Source organism: Artemia sp. Qi Xiang Cuo, chromosome 15 (assembly GCF_049724085.1).
Source record: "Artemia sp. Qi Xiang Cuo chromosome 15, ASM4972408v1, whole genome shotgun sequence".
In the NCBI taxonomy this organism is placed as follows: domain Eukaryota; kingdom Metazoa; phylum Arthropoda; class Branchiopoda; order Anostraca; family Artemiidae; genus Artemia; species Artemia sp. Qi Xiang Cuo.
Window position 1 is genome coordinate 43,197,210 of NC_142808.1, and position 23,521 is coordinate 43,220,730.

A 23,521-nucleotide genomic window follows, 5' to 3' on the forward strand; every position below is an offset into this window, starting at 1 on the left:
CATTTCACGAAAGAAATTCTAAATGAACTTTAAAAAATCAAGAGAATGTAACTGTGACAAAGTAAACCACGACAAAACACTACTGAAATATTCCAACTCTTGGATTTCACGAAAGAAATCCACAATAAACTTTGAAAAATCAAGAGAATGTAACTGTGACAAGGTAGACCATGATAAGACACTACTGAAATATTCCAACTCTTGCATTTCAACGAAAGAAATCCACTATAAACTTTGAAGAATCAAGAGAATGTAACTGTGACATGTTAAACCACGACAAAACACTACTGAAATATTCCAACTCTTGCATTTCAACGAAATAAATCCACAATAAACATTGAAAAATCAAGACAATGTAACTGTGACAAGGTAAACCACGACATAATACTACTGAAATATTCCAACTCTTGCATTTCAACGAAAAAAATACAAAATGAACTTTGAAAAATCAAGAGAATGTAACTGTGACAAGGTAAACCATGACGAAACACTACTGAAATATTACAACTCTTATATTTCACGAAACAAATCCAAAATGAACTTTAAAAAATCAATAGAATGGAACTGTGACAAGGTAAACCATAAAGCAACACTACTGAAATATTGCAACTCTTGCATTTCAACGAAAGAAATCCAAAATGAACTTTGAAAAATCAAGAGAATGTATCTTTGATACGGTAAACCATGATAAGACACTACTGAAATATTTCAAATCTTGCATTTCAACGAAAGAAATCCACAATGAACTTTAAAAAATCAAGAGAATGTAACTGTGACAAGGTAAACCATGACAAGACACTACTGAAATATTCCAACTCTTGTATTTCAATGAAAGAAATCCAAAATGAACTTTGAAAAATTAAGAGAATTTAACTGTGACAAGGTAAACCATGACAGAACACTACTGAAATATTCCGACTCTTGCATTTCAACGAAAGAGATCGAAAATGAACTTTGAAAAATCAAGAGAATGTAACTGTGACAAGGTTAACCACGACAAACCACTATTGAAATATTCCAACTGTCCTAGTCGATTACGTCATTCTATGCCCATATATGGACCCCCGTCATGACCTCCTGATAGGGTTCTACCGATTATGTAATAAATTTCTCAGAAATCCATTGTGTGTCTATGTCTGTGTCTGTGTCTGTGTCATGTGTCATGTTTCTTGTGTCATGTCATGTGTCTTGTGTCATGTGTCGTGTGTCGTGTCATGTGTCATGTGTCATGTGTCATGTGTCATGTGTCATGTATCACGTGTCATGTGTCATTCGCCAAGGAGACAATGCACTTGGAAACAATAAATAAATCGACCTTGAAAACACATCAAAGTGAGAAAAATCCTGTTTTTTCATTCTCAGTGAGAAAAACCTTAAAAACATCCATAAATTGACCAACACACATTATCATCCATGAAACATCCATCAAAGTGAGAAAAATCCTGTTTTTTCATTCTCAGTGAGAAAAACCATAAAAACAGACATAAATTGATGTTGACATCCATGAAAAACAACAAATAAATTGACCAACACTCATAACCGTCCAAGAAACATCCATAAAAGTGAGAAAATTCCAGTTTTTTCAAGTGAGAAAAATCCTGTTTTTTCATTCTCAGTGAGAAAACCATCTCCCTAGGGACTCTATGCCCATATATGGACTCCCGTCACGATCAATAGGGTCATTTCTACTCTTCCCGCACAGAAGACCCCTCCACAAGCAAAATTCCCCCAGACAATTCTGTTCTAACTGAAAATTACCCCCGAAAAATATTTTGCAGACGATTCCGATTTTTTTTTTAGCCCACTTTCGTTTGAAAAAGACTTTTATTTCTGATTCTTTATTAAAATCATGCCGAAAATTCCCCTCCGTGGAAAATTATTCCACAAATACCTCCCCCCCTCTCTGTCCCTAGTAGAGATGCTCCCGCGGAAAATACACTCCGGAGAATTTATCCTGTGGAAAACTCTCCCATGGAGAATTTATCCCGTGGAAAATCCCACCACCTACGGAAAGATAATTTAGACAATTTCAACCTGGGTAAATATTTCCGCCGGACAATTCTCCTTCATATCTCCACATATAAATTTCAGTCAGCAAAGATAAACAAATATTGTTGTAAGACAAATAAAAATAGTTTTTGTATATGAATCTTGGCGAATTCCCCCGTACAAAATTTCCCTTGGAAATGTTACCCCCAGGAACTTCCCTCCCCAGAGAAAATTATCCCCGTAGAAAATACCCCTTGCAGAAAATTCCCCCCCTTCACCAAAAAATGTCTATATACTTTCCAATAGGAAATACTATGCGTTTTCATGACACACAAACCCTTCCTTGAGGGCTGTGGGGGGTTATGTTATCCTCAAAGATATAGTTACTAGGCTTTTCAACTGTGCTGAACAAAAGGGCTATCTCAGGATTTTAAACGGATGACTTTTAGGAAAAAAGATGGGTGGGAGAGGGGCCAGTTGCCCTACAAAATTTTTGGTTACTTAAAAAGGGCAGTAGAACTTTTAATTTCCGTTAGAATGAGCCATCTCCCGATATTCTAGGACTATTGGTGCCTACTTAGTCACCGTCTCAGTAGGGGCCCTCCCCAGGCCACTCAGAGCGTCCACAGGTTGCGGATAGGGGAACGTCCTACAGAAATGTAGGGTACCTCCATAAAGGGAGGCGCGGACCAAGTTGGGACCTAGCCCCTGACAGTCCATAATTGAAACTGGGGTACCCTTGCCCGGGGGTCATAAATACAGGCAGAGGAGGAAGAAAGCCCCCCTGACGCACACTGAGCAGGGCCCACTGGCGTGTAGACACGCTCCACTAGTTGCAAACCTTCTTCCAGCAATGGCTTAAATTGTATGGTACTGCAGGATACCATTGTGGGAGGATCCTCTCCAGAAGGACAACTGCGAAAGGGCTGAAGATCCAGACTTTGACAACAGCCTCTGCAAGTTGTTTAGGCACTGGGGGTTCCGGCCTCTCGGTCAGGGATTGGCGTCCCTGCCCCTAGCCGAGCCGAAGAAACCGGTTGGGCAGTGGCCTAGCAAGTCACTCCCGTAGAAAAAGAATATGCTAAAGAAATGTCAGTGAAAAGCCTCGGATCAAATCCCAGTATGATGATGACCCATGCATGCCCCTCGACCAGATTTCTGAACGCAAATAAACCAGTACGAATCGTATTTTGCAACGTAAGGATCATGTCGGCTTTTTCAAAAACTGAACAAGTTCTACAAGAGTGCGAAAAATTTCGGCTAGACATCCTCGCAGTGACCAAAGCACGATGGAAGGGCTGCGAAGAAAAGAAGCTCAAGGCAGTAAATAGCAACACGACTTATACAGTTCTGTACAGAAAAAAAGCGGACAGACATGCAGCGGGAGTGCAACTGTATTGAACCCAAATGCAGCACAATCTCTCTGCTCGTGGAAGCCGATTAACGTGAGAATCCTTCATATCCGATTTGCATCTGAACATGCAAAGCTGTCGCTAGTCATCTACTATGCACCAACAAATGATGCCGAAGAAAGCCTCGAAAGATGATTTTTATGAAATCCTCCAGTCCGTCCTAGACTCCATCCCTCTCCTTGATGTCGCTTGCTTGGCAGGCGACCTAAATACGACAGTTGGTCAAGACAGATTTTATTGCCCCAAGGTGTTGGGACATCACGGGCTTGGAACTATGAACGAAAATGGTGCAAAGCTAGTCAAATTTGCCATGTCGAACGACCTGTTGATCGGAGGTATATTATTCGAGCACAAAGATATCCATAAGTATACATGGACATCCCCAGACAAAACTGTCAAAATTCAGATTGGCCACTTTCTGATCTGACGACGGTAGAGAACTAGTCTGAAAGACGTGAAGAGTTACAAAAGTGTGGACGTCGGGCCGGAGCATGAACTTCTTGTAGCAACACTCAAGTTGAAACTCTGCTCCAGTATATCTCGACAACCAACAAAATTACCAAGAAATTTGGAGGTGGTGAAGCTCAGAGACAAGTATATTAAGAGACAATTCAGCATTAAACGCTCGAACAGATTCAAGGCACTTGCTGATATACCACAAGACGTGGAAAAAGCTTGGACGACTATACAATAGAACTACACGGAAACTGCTGAAAAGGTTCTTGGATTTAAAAAGTCAATAAAGGAACAGTGGATATCCCAGAAGACATGGATCTTGATCGAAAACCGCAAGAAAATAAAACAGTGCTCGCTCAGTAATGATCCCTCTGCTGATGTCATGAAAGACATACCGTATAAAGAAGCGGACAGAGAAGTGAAGAAAAGTGCTAGATTAGACAAGCTACAGCACCTCAACTAGAAAGCAAGAATGGCAGAAGAAGCAGCCAGACGTGGTGACACGAGAGCTGTGCACCGCTTAACTAAAGAAATCGTTGGGAAGACCAACGTACAAGATGGACCAGTAAAAGAGAAAAACGGAAGACTGCTAACCGATCCAGATGACTGGAAAAATAGATGGGCAGATTACTTCGAAAGCCTTCTCAATCACCCGCTCCCTTCTGCTCCACCAGATATTCCAGACAGCCAATTTTCGGATGTCCTCATTCATGAAGACGAGCCAACAGCGGATGAGATCCTTTCAGGCTCAAATAAGCTGAAGAATGGAAAATCTCCAGGAAGTGACCATATATTTGGAGAAATGGTCAATTCATCAATCCGCAGGTCCCTTTCGGTGTGGTTAGCCTTCTTTTTCCTCCTCTGGCAAGAAGAAAAAGTCCGCAAAGACTGGAGAGCAGGAAACATTATTAAATTGTTCAAAAAAGGAGACGCCACAGTCTGTGACAATTATAGAGGCATCAACCTCCTCTCGATGCACGGAAAGCTCTTCTGCATAATCATCCTGACAAGACTTCAAGCTGCCTTAGACCCGTAGGCCTGTTTATGCGAGGAGCAACTTGGTTTTCGACCAAAAAGATCTTGTGCCGATCTGATATTCACACTGCGCACCATGCTTGAAGAATCAAACGAGTCGAGACAACTTCTTTATCTATTGTTCGTCCACTTTGGAAAAACGTTCGACTCAACAGACCACCCAATACTATGGAAAATCTTGATCTTCTACGGTATTCCTGAAAAGCTGGTTCGCCTTATCATAGCAATGTACGAAGACACGTAATGCTGCGTGAGAACCTCCGAAGGAAATACGAGATATTTTAAAGTGATAACAGGTGTCAAACAAGGATGTGTATTGTCTCCATTCCTCTTTATTCTCATAGTGGACTACATATTCAGGCAAATTGATTGATACGGGATCAAAATTGTAGGCAGACTAGTCCAAGATCTGGACTTCGCAGACGATGCTGGATTGATGGAGAAAGACAAAAGCAAACTTCAAGAATTTTTATGCAAGTTATCCGAAAGAGCCGAGCAGTTTGGGTTACATATCAACGCCCCCAAAACCAAAGCGATGTCAACCACTAACTCACCGATGAATATCCAGTTGGGGACTGAAAGAATAGAGCAAGTCACCGACTTCCGATATCTTGGTAGCACCGTCTCGTTTAGTGGCGATTCAGAAAAAGAGCTTAGAACACGAAAAGCCTTGGCAAACTCAGCATTTCAACGACTTCGACCAGTCTGGACATCAGCAAAGTACTCAGACAAGCTAAAACTTTGCCATTTCAGAAGCAACGTCCTTTCGATCTTGACGTACGCGATGGAATGTTTAAAACTCACAGCTGAGCAGGAAAAACGACTCACTGGATATGAAAACAACTGTCTTCGACATATCCTGAGCATTAACTGGAAGGATAGGATAACAAACTTGGAAATTCGCCACTACACAAACCAGCCTGATGTCGCTGATGTAGTCAGGCAACGAAGATGGCGCTATCTTGGCCATGTTATCCGTATGCCAGGATCGAGACTATCGAATATGCTTCTCCAGTGGCAACCAGACGGCACGTGTCGATGAGGAAGGCCCCTGTATCCTTAATCCCAGAGTGGGAGGACATCTACGCCACAGCTCATTTGCGGGATGACTGGAGGATGTTAACGGACGCCCTGTGTGCCTCTGGAGGTACAGGAGGTGCTAAGGTCTAAGGTAAGGATTGGTTCGATGCGATCACCTCCTGGAAAGAAAAATAAACACACATTCGTGATCTTTCTTCTAGCAAAATATATAAAATTCCACATTTTTGGAGATGGAATCTTCATTAAGATCATTGACTTTTAGGGGGTGTTCCCCCTTTTTTGAAAATCAGGCAAATCTTTTCAGGCTCGTAACTTTTGATGGGTAACACTGAAATTAATGATTTGCATATATTTGGATAAATATAATAAGCCGATTTCTTTGATATATCTATTGATAGCAAAATTCCTTTTTTTAGAGTTTTAATTCCTATTGAGCAACAACACTCCTTACTTACAGCTCGTTACCACGAACTGTTTGAAAACACACTCACTGTCAGACAGCTCGTGGTAACGAACTGCAGGTAAGGAGTGACTCGTGTTAATATTAATTGAAACTTAAAAAAAGCTCTTTTTACAGCAAAATATACATCAAATAGACTTCATTAGAATTATATAAAAATATTGAGATGATTAAACCAGATGTTATTATTAGTTCAAGAGCCATATATAAATACAAATTTAAAATACTCCTATGTATAGCCAAATTATCGGTGTTTTTACGGGAGGGGACAAGTATCTTTTGATCTATTATTCTTGGATAAATATATTTTGCCTTTTTCTTTAATTCTTTACTTAGACAGCGCTATTGCGCTGCCTATGACAATTTTACCCTAATTTAATTGAAAAAAAATGTATTGTTTCTGTGGTTTTACAAATCGTAAAAGCAACGAATCCTTTTGTTAAACGTCTGAAAAAATCTAAATTTCTGACTTATCTTGAACATATCAATATATGTTTCAGGTTATTTTCATTGGTTATTCCAATGACTTTACAGTACCACAAAGGATGGAGTGGGGGGGGGCAAAAGTAAAAAAAATGTGAGTGAAATATAATACTACAAAGTTCCGAGGAGGAGCTTTGTTTTTTATTTACTTATCGGGCAACAACAACAAATATTGCCCAAGGGGAGGCCTATCGCAATATTCTAGTTTTGTTTTACTTCAACTGTAAACGAACTATAAGTAATCTTTTATGTATATTAAATAGTTATTCACAATGACTTATGACTACCTGTTCCTCAGTTTCAACACCAGACAGTGCCATCGCATCTTTTTCAACTGGGGAGTTTTCGAAGCAAGGAACTGGAAGCCCAGAGGTTTCATTACTTGATGAATTAGTTGAAGCAAAGTATTATGGAGTAGACGAGGTAAATATTTGAAAGTCAATGACACATTTTATTTAAGGCTGCCCGGCAAGGCCGTATCCAGGGGGGAGGGGGTAGGGGGTTTGAACCCCCCCCCTCTCCCGAAATGTTTATCTTACTCGTAAAAACGTAACAAAAATGGACATAAACAAATTTTGTATGCAGGTTTTTTTTGTGTAGACCCCCCCCCCCCAAAAAAAAAAAAAATTTTTAGCAAAACCACCTCCGAAAAAAAATCTTGGGTACGGATTTGCTGTCCAGTAGTTGTATCTCTCGTACAGTAGAAGAAAAGTCGGTTCCTTGTTACCCAAGTAAAACCTCTTTGGATCCAGATTAGGAGCACATGCTTGCTAATCCTGGTACCCAAATAATTTAAAGATGTCTAAAGTCAGGGATGCTAATTTCCGTGCTGAGAAAACATCATTATACTAAATACTTACAGAAACAGTACCGGTGGGGCCATTACCTTCTAAACTGTTGTGCAAGGATATAGAAAATCTAAAAAAAGAAGACCATTTTTTTATGTTCTACCTCCACTGCCTTACCCCCAAGAATTTAAAAAGTAAGACAAGAATTAAATAATTAATTTTGCCTTAATGTCTTCATGGCTACTTCAATCGATAAAACATGCAGGGGGAAAAAAAGGCCAGATGTCATTACAGCTTGGAATTAAATCTAAAACCATGTAAGAGCTAAACAAAATGATTTAATTGACAGATTTTATTTCTTAATCAGAAATGGAATAAGCCATAGGCTTGTCTCATACAGCACAAATTATATACCATGAGCAACACTTATAAATAACGAAAACAAAAACTATAAACTTCCTAATAAAACAAAAAAACAAAAACGAAGATACCCTACAACAAATATACACTTCACGGTCCTAGATACTGCCTTTCATAAAAAGAGGTCTCAACTAATGCTGTTTTGAAAGCCGCAACATCATTCACAAGAACTACTCGGTGGGGCAACGTGCTCCATGATTTTACTGAACGATTTACAAAGGAACTCTGTCCAACTTTCCTTGATACCCTTGGCTGGTACAATTTCAAAGAGTTCTGCCACGTAGATGGATAATGACCAAACTCAAAGAAATCTTCCCAAGACACATGGTCAATAACCTTTATGATGCGGAAAGTGTTGACAAGGTCCATTCTGTCCCCTCTGAATTGCAGAGATGGTAAGCTCAGGAAACTCAATCTCCGTTCATAAGGTAGGTATTTCAGATAGGGGACAAATTTGGACGCTCGTCTTTGCACCTTTGCAATCAAAAGTGATCTAGTCAGATACCACACAAATGAGCAGTATTCAACAACAGGGCGCACCATTGTCTTATACAATCTGGTAAAACTTCTCAGGCTAAACCTTCTGAAAGCTCTTTTGGCGCAAAGCAAACCATAGTTTGCTTTACGCGAAACAGCTGATGCTTGCTTGTCAAACCTCAGCTGATCGTCAAAAATAATACCGAGATCCCTAATAGAGTTAACAGGGCACACCGACACGTCATCAATGAAGTACTGGTATGCCACATCTTTCGCGAAGTTGCATTACATGACATTTCTTCTGGTTAACAAACATAGTATTTAAATTACACCACTCGAACAATGCTTCCAAATCTCCCTGTAGAAGTGTCACATCAACCGGGGAGGTGACACCTCTGTATAGCTTTACATCGTCCGCCAACATTTTAATCGTGCTGTGTCAGATTACCTGCGGTAAATCATTTATAAATAAACAGAATAAAACTGGTACCAGGCAGCTACCCTAAGGGATCCCACTTAGAACTCCACATCCTTCAGATAGTGCCTCATCAACCTTCACTTTCTGTGTCCGATTAGTTAGGTAATCCTTAATCCAAGTCATGCTTCTACATCCAATCCTATACTTTCGACAATTTTTCACCAGCAAGGATATCAAAACCTTGTCGAATGCCTTGCAAAAATCAATACAAATACAATTAAACATTAGGCCTGAATCAGCCATCTTTTGAAAATCATTGATTACTTCCGTTAGCTGTGTGTTACGCAATCGATTTTTTCGAAAACCATGCTGTGCCGTGCTCCACAATTTATTTTTTTCAAAATAATTTTGGATCCGATACACAATTACTTTTTTCATATTTCTCGAAAAAATCGACGTTTTCGAGATAGGGCGATAATTCGTAAAATCTGACCTTGTTCCACCCTTATGAAGGGGTTTTATGACTGCCTTTTTCCACACAGCAGGGCGCTTACCAGATTCCAAACAAAGATTAAAAAGAAATGCGAGTGGAGCCGCTAAAGAAGAAGCCAGTTCTCGCATAATAACATTTGAGACACCCTTTATTTCAAGGGCATTATCAAAAGAAAGCTCGTGAATAATTTTTGGGACGAGCTCAGGTGTTACATCAGAGTCATCACATTCTGACTTATTCTGTAATACAGAAGTTTCTAGTGCCGGTGATGAATTAGATATCATATGAATAGCAGGATTAACGAAGACAGATGAAAAGGTTTCGTTAAAAGTAACTGCTTTTCTTTTATCATTATTAACAGTTTCACCAGTGACTGGGTCATTGAAGACCGTGGACGATGGCGACTGCTCTTTTTTGCCCCTATTCACATACTTCCAATACCTTTTTGGACAACTTTGCGCGCAACTAATTATGGACGATTCCACTGACTCAGTGTGTGACTGCAGGATCATCGTCGCCCTATTTCTCACCCTCTTGTAAGCACACCAAGATTCATCATCCCCAGCTAATAATAAGCTCTCCAGTGTCTATTTTTCCCAGATATTGCTTCAAGGACAAATTTTGGAAGATTATTACGTTTTTTCATACCCTCTCTAATAGTATACCTTGGAATAAACTTCTCACATCCTTCTACTACTACTTCACGGATAAACTCAAAAGCTATATCTACATCTACAGAACTACAGTGAAGCTCATGAAGCTCACTAACAATGTCAACATAACGTACAAAATCTCTAAATTCCTCATAAATACCTCTAGAATAATCACGCACACTTTGGGACCAACTCCGATGTCTCAGCTCAAAACTAACTACCTCATGTCCTTGAATTGTAAACTCAGAATCAACCTCTTTACATTTTAAACTCAGGGAAGAAAATATATAAACACAAACTCCTCGTTCATAGTTACTATTATGCACAGAATCGTATCCGCTTAGTTGCCTAAAATTGACAAAGGGGTCACCACAATTCTTGGGCAAAACTTCGGTCACAACAATTACGTGGGGTTTCCAGCTTTGAAGCAGTGCAATAAATTCATCCCACTTTGACGATAAACAATCTGCATTTGTATATGCCACAACTAACTGTTCACTATGACACCTCCGATTCCTTTTGGGGACGAAAAAGCCTCTCTTCGCGCACTAGTTCTGGCCCATTTTTCTGCGTTTTGATTTTCCAGCCGGTTTCACCTGCAGCTACTTTCCCAGTAAGCTCCTTTTTAAGTTCATCATACTTCTTCTTCTCAGCCAACTCTGCATCGCTTTTGTCATGTGCGACACGGAAGTTTGGTATGTTGGCCTTAATATTCTCAATCCTGCTCACAACGAAAAAAGCCGCTATATCACGATCCAGGGGGGGACTTGAAAATCACCTTTGCTGGTCTACTTCTACTCCATTGTTTTCGTCCCAGGCTTACAGAGAATGCACACTCAGCTGGACATTCATTTAGCAGAACTTCATTGGCATACTTAAGATCACTTTCGTTCTGAGCTTTCTGGCTTATCGCACTCGTCTCCTCCAAGCCAAACAAAATGAGGTTTTTCTCTTTTTGTACTAAGTCACCAAGTCCTTGCCGAGTTACTCGACTCGAAACTACGGAAATCTGCTGGTCCGAAACCGAACCAATCTGGCTAGAAAGTTTGTTGAACAGGTCAGTTTTTGCTTTAGAGGATAACTTGTGATACTGCAAAGGTAACCTCATTCTTCAGAACTTACTGAGAGCATTTTTGCTTTAGTTCAGTTTCCAAGACCTGAATTTTTTCACTTAGAGGTTTAAGAAATGCCTGAAATTAAGCATTCAATTCCTCCTTCAAGTCCGACTGGAATTTTGCAAAAGGGTCAGTAACAATTCTCTGAATAACTTCCGGCGAAGCAGCTGTTCCTTTTTGCTTACATATAGGACAATACCAGGTTGATCCTAAGCGACGACTCATTTTCGTAAACAGTTCGTATTCGGGGTCTGACATATCCAAACATTCAATGCAAACCCACCTTTCGCAACCGTCACATAGAAGTGCGTAGCTTTCATCTTGCAGGCTAGCGTCACAGGCTGAACAAAGATCGACTCCTTTTTAGGGCGGCTTACGAAGTCTCTTCGAAGCAGCACTCATTTTTGGGCGAAAAAAAATTTTTCAGTCCGATTTGGCTATATTGTGATAACTTTGTAAAAACCAGCGTAGCAACAATACACGTCTAATTTTAGCGTCAGACAAGATACGCACAGAAATGGTCGCCGGCAACCCTGCACACGGAAGAAATTCTTTTGAGCTTTTACGTCAAGGAAAACGAGTGAAGCGTAGAGCCCCGCTACCTATTCACCGCAGTTTAAGAGTCAAAGGACCCGGTACCTCTACGACAGTTGCAACAGGTGCCCTCCCCTCTTCTGCTCGTTTTCCTCCCAAGAAGAGCTTGAAATCCCGCTAACACAATAAAATACTGGTTTGTTCCTTGACCTCTAGATGGCGCTTCGACGCAGGCCTTTGTAGGAGAGGTGTACCATAGGTGAATGAAACAGGGGTGATATCACTGGGGAAGAAAACTGCTTAAAGTTGTTATTGTTTGGCGTTGTAGAGATACTGGAAACTTTGGTTAATGGTGGGGATTTTAATCTTAAACAAAAAAGAACAGTGTCCTGAAGACATTTCTTTACTCTAGCATCAGATCTTCACTTTAATTGTAGGTAAATTTCACTATTCAAAGACTCTGTATATATATATATATATATATATATATATATATATATATATATATATATATATATATATATATATATATATATATATATATATATATATATATATATATATATATATATATATATATATATATATATATATCATAATATGAACGCACTCTAGAATCCGCTATTGAGAATTATTATAGATGACCCTGTTTTGCTTCCAAGCAAAGAGCATAAATCAGTAATAATGTTATAAGGCAACTCCAGTTAAATAAGTCTATTTTTTTAACACAAATTATATGAGAAGAATTGAAAACTATGTTTTCTTACTGTTCCTGGGATCATAGAATCCAAATCGAGCACAACCTTGGTTAAAGAATCAAATTATTTCCATATAAATTTGACTTATTTCAAACTTGGTATTTTATTTGCTTACACTGATTAGAAAGTTACTGTACATTTTTTGACGGAGTTATAGAGCTCCTTGTGTGCAGGAAGCTACGGTTTTGTCCTCTATTTATTTATTCGAGACCCAAGGCTGCTGAGATTAAAATGTGTAACATTCAATAAGGAAAACTCGGTATTTTGGTTCTTTCTATAGCTGTGAGTTCAGGTTCTTGAAAGAAATCATAGAAAACACGAAAAAGTACATTTTCGGACTTTAGATGCCTTTGAGTTGTAAAATTAGCAAACATCTAGCCCTATTTTTGAACCCAATGATTACCAACACATGTCCGAAGGCTAGATTTTAGAAAGAACTCTTTTGTTTAGCTGCTTTAACATAATGAAAATCTTTGGTGATTAGTAATGAGAGAAATTTGTGGCTGTACAGGAAGTCGGGTAGGGTTATAAAAGAAAAATAGTGATACACTGGCTTTTGTATTATTACGGGATGACCTAACGGTCTACGCTCCATGGACTTCTACGGAAGTCTCATCGGAACTTGAGCTCACACTAGGTGTTCAAGCTATTATAGGCAGTGTTGGAACCCTTGGTCCCAGTTTTTTCAGATAAATGTCCCTCCCAGATTCATTTCTTTCGGCCCCTTCATTATTTTCCTTCCTTAAGTAATAAATATTAATTTTCCAATTATTTTTTTACGGCATTTTGTGTCCTTTTAACTGCGTACGTGCTTAATAGACCACGAGGGAAAGAATTGCGCAGTTAGGGAGGTGGGCCAGTAGATTAGTAAGTCCAAGGATTGGCTGGAAGATTCATTACCACCCTAGTGCCGCCGCAGCACGCGGCTAGCGGGCTGGGAGGAAAAGTCCAATTTTTAGTCAGTTCTTTTTATACCGCGTGATTGTTAATACAGTAAGATTTTTCTATGTACTCTCTTAACTTTTCAGCTTAGGTCGAATCTAAAAGAGTTAGTTAGAAATCTTATCGGTAAACTTTGGCTTTAAATGTGTGGCCATAGACCATCCGATCACGTTGGTATATACGGAACCGTTGGAGTAACCGCGGAAATCCCACTAATTTGGGGCCAAAGAGGGATCTTCCCACTCCAGTAAGTGGCATAGCAACTCTTTGCGCCATTTTTGCCTTTAAAAGTGGTGACCCCTCACGGTAAACCTCCAATAAGTGGTAGCAGCGAGTTAAGGTCCTATCAGTAAATCTGATAATTAAAGAATTCCGCGCTTTCGAAGAGACAGGTTAATTTGGCCTACAAAGTAGTCTATTGTGGTGACATATAAAAAGACAAAATTATGCATTTAATTAATAGAATTATGAAAGTCTATAATTGGATGTGGGCCTTGTTAGACAAAAATAAAAAAGAATAACGTGAAATTAATGAGTTAAGTCTACAGTGGGGGAATCTCCGTATTTAAAAGTATTACAGGGTTTAAGGAAGGATAAGAAAACGTTGAAAGTTGGGTTATTATTTAAGTGAATTGGCGGACTTAGAGATAATCTTCAATGACGAAGGTTATAAAAGTATTGAGGACGGCAAATTAGGAGAATTTGTCAGTTTGAGCGCATATTGGACAAGGAAGGTGGGAGGCACCTGTCCTATTGAGTAATCTGCCCAGGAGGAGATTATATTTGGAATACGAGTATCCAGGAGGGATACGTGATTTGTTTTGCAGGGTAGTTCCTCTGTTTGAGTTTAGTACAGCTAATTCACTAGTGGAATATTCGCGCGGTTTTTCTGATTATTTTCTTGTCTAACCCCTGTTAATTCGTTTTTCGGAGATATAATTCACTCGCGTAAAACTGCTTGTTGTGGAAGAAGTTGTTATTCCCTACTGAAGTCTAGACATTCCGGTTATTTGAAAAATTGTTGAATCTCATTACACGGAGCTGATAATTCACAATAGTAATTGCGTACCATAATTTTTGCGTGAGAGTTTTGAACTTACCAAGATTGACTAATTGAATAAGAGATAATATAATCGGAAAGAAGTATACGCGGTAAAATGAGGGGGCACGAAAAAAACTTTGGAAGGATAGGTGAAAAAACAAAACGAACTAACCCCTCAGAGGCTGTGCCAAATGAAGGGGAGTTACGAGTAAAAGAAAATACGGATAAATAACGAACAGAGTCAGAAAATGAATTAAGAAAATATAAAGACAGTGAGATTCAAAGTAGGCCATGTAGCAGGAGTAGTAGAAGTTCAATTTCCAGCAGGAGCTCACGAAAAAGCACTAAAATAGATATGACACAACAACTTTTAAATTTCATAGAGAATGAAAGATTAGCCAGAGTACGAAAAGAGAGGGAAGATAGAGAACAAAGAGAAAGAGATAGAATAGATAGAGAAAAAAAGGAAGAGGCTGATAGGATAGCCAGAGAAAAAAAGGAGGAGGCTGACAGAGAGGAAAGAAAATACATAATGGAAGTGATTGCAGGGAGAAATTACCAAGAGCCTCAGAAACCGTCTACAATAGAGATAATGCAGGCAGTAAACCTTCAACCAATGAAAGAAAATGAAGATGTACATTTATACATATACAATTTTGAAAAAACGGCGGAATTAAGCGTATTACCGAGAGAAAATTGGGTGACAAGAATACGGCCCCTCCTTAACTACAAAGCACAAATTGCATATAAAGCATTACCAATGGAATACTCAAAAGATTTTGAAAGACTAAAACAAGCCATTTTTGAAAAATTTCAACTCTCCCCCGAGCGCTTTCAAAGAAGGTTTAGAAGCGAAAGAAAACGAGACAACGAAACATGTAAAGAATTCGGGTACAAATTGAAAGATTTGTGTTTAAAATGGCTAGAGTTAGAAAATTATAGAATGTTTGAAGACCCGGAAGATATAAAGGAAAAATTGACAGAAGTGATAGATAAAACAGTAATGGAACAATTTTTAGAAAACAGCCACAGAGAATAGAAAATATATTTGAAATAAAAGAAACCAAAAACATGCAAAGAAATGGCGGAAATGACAAATAGGTGGACCGAAATAAGAGAAGAATTTGAGGAGACAGACATACTTCAATATAGAGAGTATAACAAAAATAGGCACTATAACACAGCGCAAGGAGAACTAACTTGCTATAACTTTGGTACCACGGGGCATTTTGCAAGAAACTGCCCCAGTAAACATGACCAAAAACCACATAAAACGACAGCCTGGGCCATGACCCATAATAAGGAAAAAAATTACGCATTTGCAGAGTCGCATAAAATATACGGAAAGTTGAACGGGGAATTAGTCGAAACGGCAATTGATTCCTGCAGTGACCAAACCTATGTGCGAACTGACCTAATTAATAGAACGGAGATAGACCATAAAAATAAGATTACAACATTATGTTTTTATGGAGACAAGCACCCATGTCCGTCTGCTTGGGTAAGAATAGAAATTGCAAGGAAGGACGGTAAGGTCCTGACAACAACTATAAATGTAGGCTTAGTACCTACGCTAGCAGTGGATGTTTTAGTAGGAGGAGACTTTGGAGATATCGGGAATCTCCTATCGTTAGAAGCGACTTCTTTAACAGAGGACAAATTACAAAATTACACTACGACGAAAAAATATGCTACTTCGTTGACAAGGCGGGAAGGTGAACCGGCCCATAAAAAAATGGGAAGGCTGTGCCACCCTATCGGAAAAACGAAATACATGATACGCGTGTTCAAAATGTTGATAATCCACAAAAATGGGATGCGGAAATAATAAGACCACATAATATTGAAAATAAGACGCATGAAATTGATTTTTCAGGAAAATTTGCAAATAATAGAAAACTTGAGAACACTTTTAATGAATATGAGACGCTAACAAGTACAGGCCAAAATGAAACGCTGAGTGTACCAGAGAGAAATGAGACGAAATTTATTGTACGCGCTTTTCCTCGGCAAGTTCGAGAGATTTTAGTAGAATATGAAAAACCAAATGTCGGAGTTCAATTCCCATTTGATAACGAAATATTTGTTTCTGCGGTAAAAATAAAGAATACTAAAAGAGAGAAAAGAAATATTAAACGGAGCTACAATGAAGTAATGCAGTCAAAGATAGTGGACACTGGAGTCCAAATTAGATATAATGGTGATTTATTATTTTGCGCAAATGACAGAATTGAGAAAAGTAGAGACGAAAATAGGAATGCAAAGAAGAGATAAAATTTGGAGATTCAGCCTGTAGTGGCGAAAAACAATAAAATGTTGGATGGGCTGTGCCTTGAAAACATAAATAATAAGGGGAAAAAGAGGTCAAAAACCCATGGGGAATAAAAGAAGATGGTTACAAAAGAAAGATGAATGTCCTACTACGGGGTGGGGGAAAGTTGGGAAATATTGAATGTCGATTCGGATGGAAAAAACTGGGAAAGGAATCTAATATTGGTCTGATCAACTCAAAAGAGGGTTTGTTCCTTTAAGATGGGGAGGAATCCCTTGGAAAAGATCCCCTGCGGGAAGTCGCGAAAGATAGCCCTTTTCCTCGATGCACAACTGATGGACAAGTTGTGATCCCTTTACCGAGATCTTGCCTTTCTGATCTGGAGTCCTTGGGGGATACTCTCTCCCAGTCACTTCATACTTCACCCAAACCTTTGTCCAGTAATCCTATTCATAGCTGTTATTCTTCAGGGGAATCGACAATTATTTCCGGCAAATTGTATTCAGTGGGAGATGTATCCAAGTTTCATCTTCAATAAGCTTCAACGCATCAACGCATATTAATTATCCCAGGGGAGAGAACCCAGAAAAAAGACGATTCATGGTTCGCTCAAAATTTTACTTCATTCCCAGTACCCTTATCGTTTTCACAGGCATTTGCATTTTCGGCCTTAAATTATTAGAAATTATACCAAGGGGCAATTTCCTTTTTGATTGAGATTTGGGGTTGTTTCCACAGATGGAAATTAAGAGGCTAGTGCAGCCAAATTGTTCACGATGGCTGGCATCATCATATGTGCCAGAAACTGATTCTCTGCTCCTCTCAAATTGGAATTCGTGAGAGCAAGAAAATTTTTGTTTTTAATTTGTGCTCTGCACAATGAATTCCTACGAATCTTGGGGACTTCGATTTTCGAGACCAAATGCGGATGTTAGACGATCTAGACCATGGTGGTTTCTACAATGGAGACGTGGGGATGGTGACGAATCCTGAGCCAAGTGGTGAGAAGAGAGAAGCTACTGAAAAACGAGGAAAACTTCATAGTACCCCACACTACTCGGCAAGGCAGAAACCCTCACACGGCAGGAGCTATAAGAAGGAAGTAAACAGGAAGACCGGAGCAAGAGGAAGAAAAATTTAGTGTTCATTTTGATTTGATTTTATGTCTGAGTTTCCACCCAATCCACCGGAGATACGGGCCATTTATCTTAGGAGGGAGGTTTTGGAACCCTTGGTCCCAGTTTTTTCAGATAAATGTCCCTCCCAGATTCATTTCTTTTGGCCCCTTAATTATTTTCCTTCCTTAAGTAATAAATATTAATTTTCCTATTATTTTTCGACGCCATTTTGGGTCCTCTTAACTGCGTACGTGCTTAATAGACCACGAGGGAAAGAATTGCGCAGTTAGGGAGGTCGGCCAGTAGATTAGTAAGTCCAAGGATTGTCTGGAAGGTTCATTACCACCCTAGTAACCCCCACCACAGCACGCGGCTAGCAGGCTGGGAGGAAAAGTCCATTTTTTAGTCAGTTCTTTTTATACCGCGTGATTGTTAATACAGTAAGATTTTTTTATGTACTATCTTAACTTTTCAGCTTAGGTCGAATCTAAAAGAGTTAGTTAGAAATCTTATCTGTAAACTTTGACTTTAAAAGTGGCCATAGACCATCCGATCACGTTGGTATATACGGAACCGTTGGAGTAACCACAGAAATCCCACAAATTTGGGTCCAAAGAGGGACCTTCCCCCTCCAGTAAGTGGCATAGCAACTTTTTGCACCATTTTTGCCTTTAAAAGTGGTGACCCCGGACGATAACCCTCCAATAGGCAGATTCTTTTCTTTTTCCTGGCACCAGTTTATTTTTAAAAACATATAACACGCATGTTAGGAAACTTTGAGCATAGGAAACCCATAGGCCAAAAAATTCCGGATTCAGGTACCTAAGGAAGGGCAGTTTTTAGTTTAAATATCGCCTTTATTACAGGTTACTATGGTGTGTATCAAGAGCCAGTGTAAGACGAATAATTTTACAATCGGTATAATAATTTTATAATTTTATTTAGTCATAAATAATTTTATGACAAACACTAAAAAAAATAAAAGAAGACTACCATGAAAAGCAAACAAAATATTAACATCAGGCGGAGTGGGGAGGGAGAAGCGAACTTACAGTTTTCTGGCTGAGGGAAAGCCAAAATATTTTTTATGTAAAATTAGGAATCCAGGTGATCGAAGAAAGTGGTTTCCAATTCTGTTAGGTGAAGGACCTTAAAAATAGGTTGAAATTCAAATTCGTTCAAGCTCAAAGAATTGGATAGTTCGGTGAGGCATAACGGCAAATTTTAATTTTCATTCAACTAAGAAAAGTTTTGACAAAAGAAAGCCGGTTTGATAACCACTGGGTTTCTCACAAAAGGTAGGTCTTCGATGCATTGGCCGGTACTCGTTTGGATCTAACTTGGGATAGGAGCTTGCTAATTCCAGCACCAAAAAGGCATTTTTGCTGACTTGACATTGGCCTTCTAATTTTATGAGTTTACTTTGTACTTTGTTTTTGTTTTTAACGTTTTTACGTATTTGACATTGACCCTTTTATAATTTTCTGTTGTTGTTTGATTGTTTGTTTTCATTGTTCTTTTTTCGCTGTATTTGACGCTAAAGTGCGAATTCGGCCCTTTTGGGCTTGTGATAGCCATTTTTCAGCAATAAATCTTATCTTATCTTACCTTTCATAAATGAATAAATAAAATGCCACTAATTCTACTAACAATTCACTGCAGCCCAAAACCTCCTGGGACAAACACAGCTATGCACGCTCCTCCTCTATTTCAATCTATTCAAAGTTTTCCTCTTTACATCCTCCCAAAAATTTTCACTTTAAGTCTTTTCTTGCGACCTCTTCCCACTCCAATCGGGGACGACATCTGCTTTTTGTGTGGGCCTTGATGAATGCTGGAACTGGACGATCTTTGGAAATATGTCATCCTTCATCCGCAAAACTTGTCCTAGCTACCTACCCCAAATTTTCTCTCGTTGTAGACCTAGAAAGTGGGGTAGAACCGTAATTTTCTTGAAATATGGTCAGTGTACCCAAAACTATTCTTAGACAATTTCGCTGGAAATAATTCGGTACTTTTGTCCTATAGCCACCGTATTCAAAATCTTGTATCGCGAACATGAGAAAATAAGCGGGTTTCATGGTCTTTATAACAGACAATATTGGCTTTGGCTCGGTGAGAAACTACATTGTAGCTATGTTTTAATTAAATATTTAGTTGGTATTTTTGTTAGGTTTGTTTAGGTTGCGTATTTAATATATTACGGTCTGGGTGGCCCCCTTCCATAATTCTTTGTTTTAGTTTTCACAATTTTGTTGATAAAGTATTATTTTTTCATCTAATTTTGTTTTATTTCGTTAACATTAACCAAACGTCACTTCTCGACAGAACTTGAGTGTCGTGGCTATAAGACACAAGCACCAATAATTCATCTGGAAAAAATTCTCCTCCGTCATCCGAAGCATGCACATTTTAGAAATACACTTGAACACTCCAATTGATCAGTGTAGCTTCCAATATTCTAATCTTGCTATGTAGACTTATCTTCCTATTCTTCCGAACGTTTTATCCATTGTGAAAGCACACCCTGGGTCTGTCATATTCTATTTTTAATATCATCACTGCATTAATAATCCTCACTAATAATGGGAACTGGCGAGTACACCCCCCCCCCGAAATCCCCCCGTGGAAAATATTCCCCGGAAAATACCCTTCCGGACCCCCCCCCCCCCCGTAGAAAATTCTCCCCACGGAAAAATTACCCCCGGAAATATCCCTTCCCCACGGGAATCCCCCCGTAAAATTACCTCCTTGAAAAATTACCCGTGGAAACTCCACCCCCCCCCCCACATAAATCCCGCCGACAATCCCACACCCCACGTAAAATTCCTCCACGCACAAAATTGAGCAGTCAAAGAGAAACTAGTAAATAGGTACCGAAAAATGTCAATCAGATGTCCTAAGGGCTGACAAAAGGACTACATATCAAAAATAGTTTTAGCACAGATGCTAGTTAGTCTCCAACTATTTTCAACTTATAAAAAATGGACTAGAACTCTCAAAAAATGTCCATATGTTTCCCAATAACAAATACTATCTGAAAGCAATTGACAAATTGCAAAACTTGCATACCTTTCCCTAAGGGCTGTGGGGGATCCTGCCATCCTCAGAGTCAATTTATTGGACCTTTCAGTTATGATGAACCAATTGGCTATCTCAGAATTTCATTCGGATATCTTTGGGGAGAAAGGGGCAGGGGAAGAGCAATAGTTGCCATCCATTCCGTTTATTCACATAAAAAGGCACTTTAATTTCGTTCGAATGAGTCCTTTCCCGATCTTCTGCGACCCTTGGTTTGATATGATCATTCCTGGGGAAAAGAATCAAACAACACACATCCATGATCTTTAATTAGCGACAAAGACGAAATTGTATTTCCATCATAAAAAAGCCAAGCTTGGGACTGTTATAATTTTTCGATTTCAGTTTTAAAAACCTTATTTTATTGAAAGTTTTATCTAATTTATATACGTAGTTTTTCTCAGTACGGCTCTTGGATATAGGGCCAAAATACTTTTCTGAATAAATTACACTGTCCTAGGTAGATTCCCTGTTGTTTTGCTTGCTGTTGTTTTTATTCGTGATCATTCTTTGGCAAAAAATACAAAATTCCAAACATTTGCATACAAGAGATTTAAACTACTGTATCAGAAAGGTGATAAGAGTGAGTGTGGTGATTATTGAGGCATTAATCTAGTCACTGTAGGTAGCAAAGTACTTAGTAATACGATAATTTTTAGACTGAGAGATGCTGTGGACAAGGTTAAAAGAGGTTATTCACAAGGTTATTCACTCTTAGGTTAATAATTGCTTAGCTATCAAACACCTTTGGTCCTCAGTTTTATAGATTATGAGCAAGCGTTCAATTCTGTTGATAAAAGAGCTTTGGCGAAGGTCTTATCCTTGTATGATATACCACGCAAATACATCAAAATGAGTTGTACTATGTACGAGAATAACACTGCTGCGGTTAAGTTAGGAAATGAGGTTAGCAGCTTGTTTCGCATTAAATCAAGAGTTAAGCAGTTTTGTGTTCTACTTCCTTTTATATGGAACATTTTGATGGACTTTGTCCCAAGGAGCACGGGAAAGGCAATGGCAAACTACGGAATCAAATGGAGAGAAAAAATTCTCCTGGACTTAGATCATGCGGATGATTTAAGCATCCTAGATGAAAGTGTGAGCGAAATGAATGAATTTTTAGAGGTTTTATCAAGTTTAGTGTGCTAGAATAGGTTTAAAAAGATAATGTTAAGAAGACTAAGTCCCAAAGGCTAGGAATAATTGAAAATGAAAAGGTGACGTTGGGTAACGAAAATATTTATCAGATTGACAGCTTCACTTACCTTGGTAGTATTATTAGTAATGATGGTGGGAGCAGTGAAGATGTTAAAAGTAGAATAGCCAAGGTTCAGGTTTTTTTTTCACAGTTAAAAAAAAGTTTTTAAGAATAAAAAGATATGTCTGCAAACCAAGATTATAATATTGGAAGCTACAGTGATGACAGGGGTCAAATATGCCTCTGAAGCATGGGTGCTCCGAAAAGGGGAAGAAGCTAGATGTTTTGAAGAGAAATTGCCTGCGGACTGTTTTGGGTACCCTACTGACTGACCGTATTTCAAATATCAGAATGTATGAAAGTGTGGTTCATTCCCGCTTTCTAGGGCTATAAGGAGAGAAAGGTTATGATTGCTATGGTACGTTCTGCGGATGAAGGATGATAGATTGCCAAAGATTGTCGTATCTGCCAACCGTCTAGGCCACTACGGTTAAACGGAAAGCAGGTCGTCCGCGGTTTGGATGGGAGGATGTCATAAAGAAAGATTTAAAGGAAATCAGAACTTCCTGGGAGGAAGGGGGAGGCTTTGAATAGATTGGGATGGAGGAGGAGCGTGTGTAGCTGTGTTGGCCTCAGGTAGATTGGTACTGCGGTGATTTGTTAGCAGTAGTATTAAACTTGTGAGCCACTTGATAATTTGTTTTAGTGCCAAAGGAAAACGACAGAAAACCCACTATTTTCAGTTGGAATAACAACGGATATAATGTAATAAAAATGCATGGCAAGGTTATAACAGCTTAATATACTTTAGGTACCAAGTTTTTGCGATGATGGAATTCTGGGCAACGGACATTCTGAAGAACGGAATCCACTTTTGGTTGACCGTGTTTTCAAAGTTGTATTTGCTGGCAACCCTGCAGTTGGGAAATCTAGCTTTATATCTCGTCTAGTGGATGGCAAATTCAATACAGATACACAGTCAACTGTTGGTGTAGATTTCAGAGTGAAAACAATACCGATAGATAATCGAACAGTGACACTCCAGCTTTGGGATACAGCAGGTAAAACAGTTTTTGGCTGTTGCAACTCAGAAAGTGTCTATGGATGATTATATAAAGTCTAAAATGATCATAAATTATCATAGGTAGCGCGCTGCTGCCTAAGTAAAGAACGATGTGGGCACAATGTGTTTTTTTTCTTCAGCCGGGCACTTCGTATCGAAGGAGTTGTCGTAGAAATTTCGAAAAGGGCTCATCCGATTGGAAATTGGAGTGGATAGCGCCCTTTTTAATAGTCGAAAGTGATTGGAGGGCAACTAGCCCCCCCACGCCCATCA

The 23,521-nt window shown here is 39.0% G+C and overlaps 1 protein-coding gene across 1 annotated transcript in view; it reads left to right on the forward strand.

Moving 5' to 3' along the window:
• Nucleotides 1-23,293, forward strand: part of LOC148943694 (ras and EF-hand domain-containing protein-like) — a 148,903-nt gene extending 125,610 nt beyond the window's left edge. Inside the window, exons 7-8 of the mRNA XM_089101203.1 lie at nt 7,175-7,299; nt 22,997-23,293. Of these exons, the coding sequence (XP_088957329.1) occupies nt 7,175-7,299; nt 22,997-23,293 (422 nt within the window). The remainder of the gene's footprint in view (nt 1-7,174; nt 7,300-22,996) is intronic.
• The last annotated feature ends 228 nt before the right edge of the window (nt 23,294-23,521 follow it).